Source organism: Rosa chinensis, chromosome 7, assembly GCF_002994745.2.
Source record: "Rosa chinensis cultivar Old Blush chromosome 7, RchiOBHm-V2, whole genome shotgun sequence".
Classification (NCBI taxonomy): Eukaryota; Viridiplantae; Streptophyta; class Magnoliopsida; order Rosales; family Rosaceae; genus Rosa; species Rosa chinensis.
Window position 1 is genome coordinate 45448094 of NC_037094.1, and position 13663 is coordinate 45461756.

Here is a 13663-nt window from a genome sequence, read left to right on the forward strand (position 1 = left end):
AAACGAGGAACATGCCACCACATAGGTTATAAGTGAAAGTGCATATGAAAATTAACTGACTAAGATACGAACCATGAGTACACAATATTTGTTCAGAATAAGGCATGACAGTAGTGTCCAGAGAAAATGTACAAGTCACTAATAACAGTGGTCAAAGCACACTAAGATCACAATGTTCTCTCTCAACATTGGACTCACATTAGAGTTCCTTAATACTTAGAACATATCCCTAACGCATTTCTTAACATTTCAAACCTAGCAGTGTCAAGAGGCTTAGTGAACAAATCAGCAAGTTGGCTCTCAGTGGGCACAAAGCTTAACTCAAGTATATTTTGCTCAACCAAATCTCGAATAAAGTGATAGCGCAGATCAATGTGTTTTGTTCGAGAGTGTTGAACAGGATTTTTGGTAATATTGATAGCACTGGTATTATCACAAAAAATAGACAACTTACCTTGATTTATGCCATAATCTTGAAGCATTTGCTTCATCCAAAGCATTTGTGTGCAGCAACTTCCAGTTGCGACATATTCAGCTTCAGCAGTAGACAGAGAAATGCAGTTTTGTTTCTTGCTGTGCCAAGCAACAAGATTATTCCCAATGAAGAAACAACCTCCAGAAGTGCTTTTTCTATCTTTGAGGTTTCCACCCCAATCAGCATCAGAATAGCCTGCAATTTCTACGTTAGTGTCAAAGGTATAGAAAATGCCGCAGTTAATTGTACCTGAGATATATCGGATGATCCTTTTGACAGCTTCCAAATGTGATTCTTTGGGATTTGCTTGAAATCGAGCACACACTCCCACACTGTATGAAATATCAGGTCGACTGGCAGTTAGATACAGTAAGCTGCCAATCATGCTTCTATAGAGAGTGGAGTCGATTAATTTTCCATTCAGATCCTCGCTCAGTTTTGTAGTGGTGCTCATGGGATTTGTAACCACTTTCTTGGATTCAAGTCCAAACTTCTTGACGAGATTCTCAGCATATTTGGTTTGAGTGAGAAAGATACCCTCATCAAGTTGCTTCACTTGCAGTCCAAGGAAAAAGGTTAGCTCACCACACATGCTCATTTCAAATTCACTTTCCATGACCGATTGAAATTCACTGACAAGATATTTAGACGTAGATCCAAAAATAATGTCATCAACATACACCTGAGCTATGATAAGATCATTTTTCACATGTTTTATAAAGAATGTTTTATCAATTGATCCTCTCGTGTACCCTTTTTCCACCAGATGGGTGGAGAGTCTTTCATACCAAGCTCGTGGAGCCTGCTTTAAACCATAAAGGGCTTTCTTGAGTCTATAAACATGATTTAGATTATGTGGATCTTTGAAACCTTGAGGTTGTTCCACATAGACTTCTTCCTGCAACACACCATTCAGAAAAGTAGTTTTGACATCCATTTGAAACAGTTTGATTCTTAGGTGACAAGCAACAGACAAGAGCAATCTCACTGATTCTAATCTTGCAACAGGGGCAAAAGTTTCATCAAAGTCGAGACCTTCAATCTGTGAATAACCTTGTGCTACTAGTCTAGCTTTGTTTCTGATTACATTGCCTTTCTCATCACTTTTATTTTTGAAAATCCACTTAGTGCCTATTACATTACAGTCTCTAGGTCTTGGTACCAAGTACCACACATCATTCCTAGTGAATTGATTTAATTCTTCCTGCATGGCACTAATCCAATCATCATCTAGTAGGGCTTCCTTGATATTCTTTGGTTCAATTAGGGAAACAAACCCACACAGAGATATGACATTCATAGCTATTTGATTTTCTATAATGAAGCAAAGTAAAGCATTACCTCGACTTACCTCATCTATACTTACCTGTGGAGCAGTTTGGCTTCTGGTTTTGAGACCATCTGAGATTTTTCCAAGAATGTCTTGACGTGAATGATCCTTTTGGACTTGCTTGAACCCTCTTTTTGCTTGAGGAACTGGCTCGAAGATGTTGTCAGTATTCTCTCTCTGTTCATCAGTAGTTGATGCGTCTTCTGGTTCTGGTCTGCGAGTGGGTGATGTTTCTGCAAAGGTTTCCTCCTGTCTAATGTAGGAATCATCAATAGACACATTAATAGATTCCATGACAATTCTGGTTCTTTTGTTATAGACTCTATATGCCCGACTGTTAGTGGAATATCCGAGGAAGATACCATCATCGCTTCGAGCATCAAATTTTCCGAGTTGTTCTCGATCTCTTAATATGTAGCAGGGGCTTCCAAACACACAAAGGTAGTTTATGTTTGGTTTCTTACCTTTCCACAACTCATAAGCTGTTTGGTCAGTTCCAGGTCTCAAGAAAACTCTATTGATGGTGTAACATGCAGTACTAATAGCCTCAGCCCAAAAGTTCAAGCTTCGACCAGTAGAATGCAGCATTACCCTTGCCATGTCTAACAGCACTCTATTTTTGCGCTCAACGATTCCATTTTGTTGTGGAGTGATCGGGGCTGAAAACTCATGGGAAACACCTAACTCATGAAAGTAGTTAGCAAAAGCAGTATTTTTAAACTCAGTTCCATTAGCTGACCTTACTCTTACTAAGCACATGTTCGTGGACTGTTTTTCAATTTTTATTCTTTGGTTTAATCCCTTGAATGATTCAAAGGTTTCAGCTTTGTCTCTTAGGAAATTAACCCAAGTGTACCTGGAGAAGTCATCAACGATCACAAGTATGTATTTCTTACCTCCAATGCTTTCTGTTTGAGCTGGTCCCATAAGATCCATATGCAACAGTTCCAAAACTCTTGTGGTAGTGGCAGCGTTTATTGTTTTATGAGGAGATCTGGCTTGCTTACCTATTTTGCATTCTCCACATATCTTGTCAGTCCTACCACTTAGTGCTGGTAGACCTCTGACACACTGCTTAGTGGATAATTTGAGTAGATCCTGATAGTTTACATGCCCCAGTCTTCTGTGCCATATTTCAAAGGTCTCTTTGGCAGATCTCATAGTCAAGCAATCCTGTATATTTAGAGATTCATTAGATTGAATGTGGTAATAGTTATCTGAAGATCTCTTACCTCTCATAATATTTTCTCCCTTGTTATCAAGAATCACACATCTTTGCTTATTGAACCACACATCCTCATAATCATCAGCCAAGTGACTGACACTTATTAGATTGGCAGTTAAACCCTCTACATACAAGACATTTTTTAGATTAGGAATTCCGGGAGTATTGACTGTTCCTCGAGCAAGTATTTTTGCCTTTCTCCCATCACCAAAAGTAACTGAACCTGTAGTGCTTTCATCTTCGAATGAGATAAACCAAGCTTTATCTCCAGTCATGTGTCTGGAGCAACCACTGTCCACATACCAAAAATCTTTTCGCTTGTCTGCCAAGGCCGTGAGTGCTACCAGGCAAGTTGCTTCAATGTATGCTGAGGGATTATCTGTACTTACACTTGTCATGAGACATACATCATTAATCACTACTACAATAAATTAATCAGACGACGGGTATTTGTAGTTGTGTGATGACCAGCCTCACTGTGGTCTAAACGAGTGTTGTGTGATTGAAAAATCACACAACGGTGATTTCACCGTTGTCCAATATTCATTTCCTCAACAGATATTTAGTTCTGTTGTGTGAATTCTGCGCAGGCATGTGCCTGGCATGGCATGCGCGGGGATGCCTCGGCATTGACATGGCCATTCAGACAACAGAAAATGAAATGTAGCTGTTGTCTGAGATTCATAACACACAACAATTATATTGTTTCTTTGTTGTCTGAGATTCATAACACACAACAGATAGAATTTTTTCTTTGTTGTCTGAGATAAGTAACAGACAACTCAATGAAATGATATCTGTTGTCTGTTGATTGATTCAGACAACAGGGATAATTTTATTTCTGTTGTGTGTTATGAATCTCACGCAACAGAATTTTGTTATTTTTTGTTGTTGGTTGTTTGTTCACACAACAGCTATATTGTCTTAACTGTGATGTGAATATTGTAATCGAATTGGTTAACATCTAGTAACTGTTGTACGAGAAGCCTTAATTTTGAATCCTTTTACAGTCAGACAACATATTATTCTACATTGTGTTGTATGACTGAACCTTGGACAACAAGAAGAATATTCATAGAAATAATGCCCCATATATTACGATATAAACAGTACTCTAATCCATATCATTCAAGTACCGTTATTCAAGCATTCATACATTCAAGTAACTAGATAATGCACTAAACAAAGGCATTCCTAGTTAGCTACACAAGAATTAAAAACATTCCTATTTTCGATAGCTCTTGGCCTTTAACTGCTTCTGGCTTCAACAAAACCTACAATGTCTCACTCCCGCAATTGGCCTGCAAGATGCAAACTTGTTTAGTGATTTGATGAAATTTGACAATGTCTACATCAGACACAACATGATTTAACGTTTGCAGAAGAAAGATAATACAAAACTGCATGGGAATGTGAAGAAAGAGCAGTGAAGCAAGAAAACAAACATACAGGAAATTTACAGCAAAGAACAGAAAGTGCAAGTGAAACCAAAACCAGCAAACTCCAAAAATCACAAATAAATACAATGATTTCCCCAATTACCACATGAGTACATGACTCATGACTCTAGATACAAAATGGACATGTTCTTCCTCTCAAGGACAACAAAAACGACAGCTTAGGATAGAACAAAGCTAGAGCCAAGTCGCCAACCTTAACGATGTATCTGCAATCCTAGCCTAGGATTGTGTTGTAAGATCTACAATCCTAAATAGAAATAAATACATGCTGTATAATTATAGGCTTTATGGCAACACCTTATTATCCTTGCAAGCATAAGTAGCATGTTATGACTTTAAGCAATTGATAACAATACATGAGTTTCGTATTTGCAATGCTGTTGCATTTCTTGATTTTATTTTCCTATCCTCTTTTACAGTTCATTTCTTTCATTTATCGTTTCTGTTTTCAAAATGTCTTTTCCGTATATCAAGTTTGAACGAGCTGTGGTAAAGTACTAGACTTTAGGTAGTACTAAGCTTATCTACTTTTAAGGAAAAAAAATGATGCCTGGAAAAAAAAAAATATTACCTTCGATAAGTTTACCCCATCACTTCTCTTATTTTCAAGTTCTGAGGCATTCTCAATATGATTTAGTGGCATATTCCTCCCTCCATATTCCTTGCTAGCTCTTGTGGGTGTAACAACATGAAAGCCATTCCCATTTTACAGAGCCCCCTGCTTAAATGAGCAAAATATTAATGTATAACTCTTACTTCAAGAATAACAGCTGAAAAACAGATTTAAACAAGAATAACATATTTAAAGAAGAATAAACCATTAGAAGGTACAAGCTTCAACCTTGTAAATTAGAACTCTGAGTAGACCAAGAGTTCCAGCAAGGTTACAGTTTGTCCATTGCACTAGAAAAAGGAAGAGATGAAAGCTGGACTGTATGATATTCTCATATGAAGACAAGCACCATCAAAAGCAAGTATAAGCATCGAATTGTTGAACTCCTCAATTATAAGGTTGGCTTAATGGATTCGGTTGGCCTAATCTTATTGGCTACTAACAATGACCATGTGTTTAAACTAATGAAAGGTATGAAGCTATCATTATAAACAGATAATCATTACTTCAGCTTTAAACCTCAGTCTGCTGCATTTCTGCGACTCTATCTCTAGTAGGGAGGAGGACAAAAATTTCATGAAGGCATTAATGCCAAGGCTTTAAATCCTTCTATTTTCAAATTTTTCATTAAGAGGGAAACAATTATTTACAAGAACTTGTAAGTAAACATAGGACCATAATATCTCTCTCAAGAAAATAAAATGACATGAGGAAGTCAACGAGCTGTGAACTATCAAACATAGGAGATAGTTGAAGTCCTCAAATTAAGGGTAAAATATAGAAGGAATAAAAAGGAAAAAAAAAAAAAAAAGGAGACAAAATTAGCTCTAAACAGTATCACTAACTTGACTAGAATTACCTGGAAGGGATGCACCCAATGATAATATAAAATGAATTCTACAGTGTACAACCTATATTTTACTTAACTAGCTTTAATATGCATGCTCTGTAGGAAGAATACCAGCAGTGGTACGTGGTCCCATCTTTCTTAAACAGAGGCTTCAACTTTGCTAGGTCTGACAAAGTTGTATTTCGAATCCCATCATCACCAGATTTTGGATCAACAACCTATTTGAATTCAGTGAAATCAGTATCACAATAAAAACACACATCTCGCTGCACAGATGCTATTCAAACATTATCTATAACAAACTGTAGAGGAATTGCACATTACCTTGGTTGCCACAGGGATAATTTCATCTTTAAATCTACCAGCAGCAGTAGCAGCAACTGCCTTTCTATGAGAGTCAACCTAACAATATTATGCAATAAATCAATCAGTAAACAAAAGCAAACCAGGCTATAATAGCACGGTAGCAGAGTTATCAACTTACTTGTATGCCAATACAATATTTACGAAAAAATGGAACCAAACTATCTCTCTGAAATGCCAAGGCAGTCAATGCATGGAGCACTATGAGAAGAAGCAACCTAATGGCTCTTTGTTCTTTGCTCTTTACTCGAGGCTCCATTTTGTTTAACCACCATATAGAATTATAGATACTTTAATCCATACTATATCATAAGATGTTTTCTAAAACGAGTAGTTTCACTGGCAAGGGGCAAAGGAAGAAGACAGATGATTTTTAACTCAACATAATCCCCAAACAAAACTCTAATTTTGCAAGATACCCAAGAATTCATATGAAATAATCAATTTCTTAATTCTACAATTGACTTGGTATGATCCTCCCATATATTCATACCATGTTGATGCTGGTAGTGCCCATAAAAATTGAACAATTAACCCACCCGAAAGAAAATTGTTAACATAAACTTAAAAGATAGTTACAAAATTTGGTTTTCAATAGAAGTTCAAGACTGATTTCAAAAGCTAATAATAAACCCAAGAGAACAATCATTATACCGAAACCAAAACCAAACTGTTCAATTGATATAGAGCACAAACAACAAGTACCAATACAAGATAACTGATAAGCATCGTACAAAGAGCGCCCAAATAAAAATCAACAACCTCGGTAAGTTCACATAAATCAAACACCCAACATAACCATTTATCAAAACCAAACTCTCACATTCCATGTTAACAGTAGCAAGGCAGTGAACATAATGAAAATAAAACAGCTAGCAAAGTAGAGAAGTCACTCACAGTAAGGCAAGGTAAACAAAGACAGTAAACAACCCAAAGCAAAATCCTCCACTTCAGAAAATTTCCCCCCTTTTGCCTTTCTACAAAAAAGCTACTAGGGCACCTACTTGATTGGAAAATAACAAAAATCAGCAATTTTTAAAGGAGCAATTCAAGCACTTGTTAGAAAAGTAAAAAAGGAAATGGAGAAGGTGGGGTGAGGTGCGCTATCTATCTCATGTTACAGGAGGGAAGGATTTTCTTCAATTGCGAAAGCCTGATGGAGAAAGAGGTGAGATGTTCCTCATAGAGCTATCACCAGCTTGTCCTTAAGTTGCAAAGAGATGCAGCAAAAATGAAATTGAAGGAAGAATATGGCATGGTTCATTTTCATAACTTCTCCAACTTCAGAAATTTCAATTGGCATGATGCATTTAGTAGGATATTAAAGGTGAGTCTCCCTATAAATAAGCAATTGGCCCTGAAAGAAATCAGAGGTCGACCGATTGAAAGATGTTTAAAACCTGTCCCACATACATCAAGAGTCTCCCTATAAATAAGCAATCTAGTTTACGGACACAGTAGGCATCTAGCAAAGAGAACAACCACCATTTGTGGCTAAAGACCAGCTACCCAGGAAAAGCAATACCCGCCTCATCTAAAAGTACAATCTTATCAATTAATGGTTAGTACCTGAAAGTGGGTATAGTGAGATCGGAGGAATTGATAATCTGACCATGCTCTGAGGTCCCAATCAAATTATCATAGCCACCCTGTCATTAAGATAACAGAAGTTGGTAAGGAAGGTCATATCCGAACGATTAGAGAGACAACAGAATATATAAGGCAAAGAGAGGCATAGAGTCAATGTATGGATACCTCGTATGGACATTCAATCATTACCGAAGTGATATTGGAAGCATAGTGCACTTTGTACCCCCAATACATCCTTGCTTCTTCCCTTGGCTTGGATGATGATACAACCTGCCGTGATATATCTAGATAAATGCCATAGGAAAAAGAAACCATTACGTATCTAAAATTCATACTAAAAGATGAAAAGAAACCTTAACTAACTATTAAGAAAGGAATCACTATAGTTAAAAGAATTCAGAACAAAACATTCATTACCAGCATCCAAATTCCAACTGTCTCCCATAGCCACTGTAACTCTTGTTCCAGGATCAAGTACTTGATCAACGACGACATTCTGCATATTGTCAACAAAATCAATTAATTGCTAACTCCCGGGATTTAAGAAAAGTATCAGGCAATAACTAGTGAAAGACTAGCAAAACCAGACAATGAGAATACCTTACTCAAGCCCACATCAACTAACGTCACAACACCATCTGGAGATCTTTCCTTTAGTGTGACACCTATGCATTAATGGCAAATATCAAAACTTGTCCAATGTTCTAAACAGCAAACACAAACAAGCCACCAAAACTAAACATTAGCAGTACAAACTCCAAACCATCTCATTTCTCAGTTGGTTCTAGTTCAATATCTTCAACATAAGCAAGTTAAACAATTGCTTATCTTGCGCTAAACTAATAAAGCCAATAACCATAGCACAACCGTACAAGAAACAAAACTAGTCACTTGAATAGCACAAAATGGGTACTAAGCATTGGTAAACAAACTACTGAACTGAACTGGTTTTGGTTTACCTATGAAATACTTGGTCATGACATCAGGAGTAACAACCTCGCGCTCATCAATATCACCAGGTCGAGAAGCCTTGAATTGGAGGTGGGTTTGGATAAGTGAAGAGCGAGCCCCTATTCGAACCCTAATCTCTCGCTGGAGAGCAAGAACAACCGATGAATTAGGGTTTCAAGGATAAAGAGTAAATCGGGGTAGAGGATTTGGGTAATCGAATTTGCACTCCACAATGATATAACTTCTATTCATCAATTTCACCGATCCCAAACCTCTACTCAAATCCATAGAAAATCTAGCACGAAATCGAATCATAAATAGAAGACAGAGAGAGAGAGAGAGACCAGAGCGACGGAGGAGCAAAGGGGGTTCGGCTGTGCAGAGAGCGTAGAAGATGTCGTCTTGCCAATGAGTCGACTAGTTGATGTCGTCCCACCAGCACAGCACGAATGCCGCGACCTCCATCGGCGCCGAGGTCTGAGAGAGAGAGAGGACCTAGAGGGTTCAAGAATTGAGAGAGGACTGAGAGAGAGAAGGTCGAGAGCTTTTGTTTTCTTTTCTCTATATTTTGGTCGATATGTGGCTAGGTCTAGGGATTGTCGGGCTTGGTGGGAGTAATTGGGGGGAAGTAAAGGAATAAGAGTGGTTGTCAGGCTTCAATGAAGTTGTTTGGTGGGAAACTTCAATTTGTCTCAAGTTTCTCCCACAACAGATGAAAATGACCGTTGTGTGAGAGTGTGATGAAAAAGCAGGCTGGGAGGGAAAATTTGCCGCCTGTGCCTACATATGTTTCATCAAATTGAAATTTTGCCGCGCTATGCAACTTGCTGAGTTGCTTCCATGCTCAGAGAACAGAACTATGACAATCTGTTGTACAAATTTGTTAATCTTACACTTGGTGTACCTAGAGGATTTCTAAAAGTTCGTACAACATTTCTTATACAACAGATATCAAAAAAACTGTTGTGTGGATAGTTCAAATTGAGCTCCTTTTGGGAGGGAATTATGTGCTCATTTCCCTCCATTTAGGCCTCACATTCACACAACGGAAACTTCTTAACTCAGTTGTGCAATATCTTCCTAAAAAAAAAAATTTCAGTTTGCTTACATTCACACAACAGAAACATATTTGTACCGTTGTATGATAGAGTTCATGTTAACACACAACAGCAAATTTTAGATCTGTTGTGTGATGAGTGTTGTGTGTTTCGATTTTTGTAGTAGTGAATAGAATCAGTAGAATCAGAGTGATTAGAATGATGTTTATTTAAGTCCTTTCTAATCCAGACAGGTTTACTTCTATTTTGCATATTTGCTTTAGTAATCAGACTAGCCAATTTGTTGATAAGCACTTTCTGCTTTTTAAGCTCACAATGTAAAGATTTTACAGATAGCTTTTCCTCACCAGATGGAATTGACTTAAGTCTCTCATTGCATCTTGGTCTAATATGTCCTAACTTGCCACAGTAATGACATGTAGGAATAAAAGACTTAAAAGTTGCATACCTGTTATGACTAGTAGGAGGCATCTGATTCAACCTTACCTGAGTGACATTCTGAGACGATCTTGGTTCCTTGTCAGCCCTTGTAACAGTGTCTTTGATGACCTGAGTGATGGGATCATCTTTCTCCAATACCGAATTTGATTCTCTCACAAAGTGATTACACGCATTTCTATGCATGTAATTGTATCTAAATCACTAGAATTAAGCTAATCTTTAAGTCAATTATTATGTAATTAATCCATTTTTATTTATTTGTAGGTAATAAGCGGAGTTGCGGAAATCGAGAGAAAATGATGCAAAATTGAAGCAAATTGGAGTTTCCGACAAAAAGATGAAAAAGTCAAAGCGGGTCAACCGTAGTCAACACCATAAAGGGAGCAGAATCCAAGTGCCTTAAAGTATGAGTGGAACTATTTGGAGAAGAGAAAAAGGAACGAGAAGAAAAAAAAAAATGAATTGAGAGAGTTATGAGTTGATTAATTAATTATTCATTTAATTAATTAACCAAGTAGCCATCAGCCATCACATATTCACATACGTGCAACAATTAAACAAAGCTTTGTTTAATTGCTTCAACCTATGAAGGAAGGACATGTGGCAGCCTCTCTTTACCAACTTTGAAACTCACAGATTCTAGGTATGATTCTCGTCCTCTCTCTTGACGAATGGACCTGATCCATTTCTTTCTCTTCCCACCACACAGAGGACACGTGCATCCTATATATATATTGCCTTCACTCTAATACTGGGGAAAAAAACCTAGAGCGCCGCACCACCACCCCATATATCCCATCAGATTCTCTCTCTCACCCACAGACAACGCCCAGACCCAATTATCCCATTTCTTCTTCTTCTTCTCCCACCTAACCACCCACCTCCAACCATTTCTCTATATTTTCTTCACTATTCCACCACAAGACATCATCAATTCCACAAGATTCAAAGAGGAGCCCAAACATCAAGAGCTTCATAAACATCAAATTTGGGTAAAAGTGGGAGCCATAAATCAAGTCTAGCCATAATTGCTCTATAGCAATTTGTGGCTTGTTCTTGTTACTCTCTACTTCTCTTCACTTTTTTCTCTTTCAATTATGTATTTTGATGTTAGTTTGGTGATGGGTAGTGAGTAGTTTTATTTTTGGGGGCTAGGGTTGTGTGCCCTAGTCCAAATTTTATGTAAAGGATGCCTATTTTAATGTCATGATGCAATTTAATTTGTTGGATGCTTATATCAATTTTTGTTGGGTTAAAATGCATGTCTAGGAGCTTAGTCAACTCTAGGGTGTGTATTTTGAGCATGTCTAGGATGGAGTTAGAGGCTTGACCCCCTCTAATTCTTAAGCTAGAAACCTTCAATTTCGTATTCGAGGGGTTATAAGCATGGTGATTTACACCCGTTGCGTGAATGCGCGGGCGGGTCGCTTAGTAGTCTAATTCCTCGATCTTTAGGCCTCTTGATATGAATTAGAGACCCTTGAACCGGCTCTAATTCATGCCAAGTGAGTTCCTACGACCCTTGAACCGGAGTAGGAATACTATGAAAGGGAATTTCGGTCCTTGAGCCTTGAACCGCCTTGGATACGACTACCACCAAAGTAGGAAATTTGCATCTACATTAGATTAGACTCCGATACATGAGATTTGGGTGAAGGAACCTCCCTAGCACCCGACATTCCCATTATATTGTTCACACTTTTCTAGTTTAATTTCCTTGCATTTTTATTAATCGCTTTACATTTTATTACTTTTTGTTAAGTTCAAATCCACTCTCAAACGTTAAATCCATCGACTCATTTGTGTATACCCATCTTGAGGTTACAAGTTAGTGGCTTTGAATAGGCTTGGTGTGAGCTAAGCCGAGCATTGCCAAGGCTTGGTGCCTTGATTGTTTATAGTCTTATTTTACTTTTTATTTTTCTTGTGTGCTTTTAGTATCCTACCGCCAATTATCTTGGTTAGGTCCAACACCTAATCCCCGAGGTACGATAAACTAAGGTCCAATTATTTCCCTTACTTGACAACAATTCATACGCTTGCGAAGAGTTTATGATTCAAGTCAATGGCGCCGTTGCCGGGGATTAGGGTCTTCGGATCTTAATCCCTTGGTAATTGGCATTTAGGGTCACTTTTAGCATATTTTTACTTTTATTTTTATCTTTATCTCTTTTTCTTTGTTTAGTTGTTATTTATTTTATTTTATTTTCATTTCTTCGGTTAGTTTAGTCAAATTTAGTACTACTTGTGTTTCATTCTCTTTTTACCCTTCTAATTACTTGTCAATTTTTCATGAGTTGAATTGGTGCTTATCTTGCTTATATTTTGGTTATTGAGATACTCGATTTCTTATTGATCCTTTGTAGGTATATGAGTGACACTCTACTACCTATCAACTTGAGAAGTGGTTGTGTTTTGCAAAGATTACCTAGAGGAAGATCAACAAGGAGAGTTATAAGGAGACCAAGACATCGCTCATAAGCACCTTCTAGGTCTCCTATTCGAGTAGTAGATATGGGTGACGAGCGTCAAGGACCACAAGATGAGGAAGAGATTCCATTGAGCCATTATTCATGTCCTAGCATTGTAAATGCTCCATCTTGCATTGTGCTTCCTCCGACAAATGCCAACTTTGAGATCAAGCCTAACATGTTGTCTATTCTCCCTACTTTCCATGGCATGGCTAGTGAGAGGCCCTATGATCATATAATTGAGTTTGATGCCATATGTTCCACTATGCACTTGGGAGGATTAACTTTGGAGGGTTTGAAGCTTCGATTATTCCCATTTTCTTTGAAAGATCAAGCACGCACATGGTTTCATAAGCTCAAGCCAAGATCCATTCTCTCTTGGGCCGATATGCAAAGAGTGTTCTTGAATGCATATTATCCCCATCATCGGACTACTTATATGCGGGATAGCTTGACCAAATTCTTTCAAGAGGATGATGAGACTTTTTATGATGCATGGGAGCGCTTCAAGGATATTGAGTTAGGTTGCCCTCATCATGGACTCACCAAGTGGCTTCTTTGCGAATCTTTCTACAATGGGTTGATTATTGATGATAGAAGGAGATTGGATAATGCATCGGGTGGAAATTTTCTAAAGAAAGGTCCTAATGCCGCTTGGGATACTTGTGAGGAAGTGGCTACCCAATCCGGTCAATGGGATAATCATCAAAGGAGAAGAGGAGGTAGAGATGACCACACTACATCTAGAGGTCGAGATTCACATGCATATGGTACTAGAGGCCGAATTGATATGGAGCCTCGTGGTAGAGGTGTGTATGATGTTTCTCATATTGATA

General features: G+C 37.9%; 2 protein-coding genes and 1 non-coding gene across 4 annotated transcripts; all 3 read right to left on the bottom strand.

The window, feature by feature from the left end:
* Positions 1-4124: 4124 nt before the first annotated feature.
* LOC112175448 (probable acetyl-CoA acetyltransferase) lies at positions 4125-7658 on the bottom strand. Of its 2 annotated transcripts, none has more exons than XR_005804203.1 (6): positions 6438-7658; positions 6278-6355; positions 6065-6171; positions 5332-5393; positions 5062-5208; positions 4125-4331 (listed from the first exon to the last, which is right to left on the bottom strand). XR_005804203.1 is itself a non-coding variant. In XM_024313129.2 (6 exons), the coding sequence occupies exons 2-5, from the start codon at positions 6573-6575 to the stop codon at positions 5124-5126; spliced, it is 408 nt and encodes a 135-aa protein (XP_024168897.1). In that variant the 5' UTR covers positions 6576-6655; positions 7214-7658; the 3' UTR covers positions 4125-4331; positions 5062-5123. The 2 variants fall into 2 exon arrangements, 1 of the variants encoding a protein (XP_024168897.1); XM_024313129.2 differs by lacking the exon at positions 5332-5393 and having other exon boundaries at positions 6438-6655; positions 7214-7658.
* Positions 7659-7762: 104 nt separating this feature from the next.
* LOC112177989 (putative methyltransferase C9orf114 homolog) lies at positions 7763-10539 on the bottom strand. Its single transcript, XM_024316215.1, has 7 exons — positions 10402-10539; positions 8866-8998; positions 8507-8571; positions 8324-8402; positions 8072-8190; positions 7886-7965; positions 7763-7781 (listed from the first exon to the last, which is right to left on the bottom strand). Exons 1-7 carry the CDS (start codon positions 10537-10539, stop codon positions 7763-7765), a joined length of 633 nt encoding a protein of 210 aa, XP_024171983.1.
* Positions 10540-13266: 2727 nt separating this feature from the next.
* LOC112181087 lies at positions 13267-13370 on the bottom strand. Its single transcript, XR_002928692.1, has one exon. It is a non-coding gene; the product is annotated as a small nucleolar RNA R71 (small nucleolar RNA).
* Between the last annotated feature and the right edge of the window lie 293 nt (positions 13371-13663).

Coding starts and splice junctions, on each gene's coding strand:
- LOC112175448 (XM_024313129.2), bottom strand. CDS start 6,575: ATGGAGCCTCGAGTAAAGAGCAAAGAACAAAGAGCCATTAGGTTGCTT. Junction 6,356..6,437: donor AATATTGTATTGGCATACAA/GTAAGTTGATAA, acceptor TAATATTGTTAG/GTTGACTCTCATAGAAAGGC. Junction 6,172..6,277: donor TTATCCCTGTGGCAACCAAG/GTAATGTGCAAT, acceptor GAATTCAAATAG/GTTGTTGATCCAAAATCTGG.
- LOC112177989 (XM_024316215.1), bottom strand. CDS start 10,539: ATGCATAGAAATGCGTGTAATCACTTTGTGAGAGAATCAAATTCGGTA. Junction 8,403..8,506: donor TTGATGTGGGCTTGAGTAAG/GTATTCTCATTG, acceptor GACAATATGCAG/AATGTCGTCGTTGATCAAGT. Junction 7,966..8,071: donor TGATTGAATGTCCATACGAG/GTATCCATACAT, acceptor TCTTAATGACAG/GGTGGCTATGATAATTTGAT.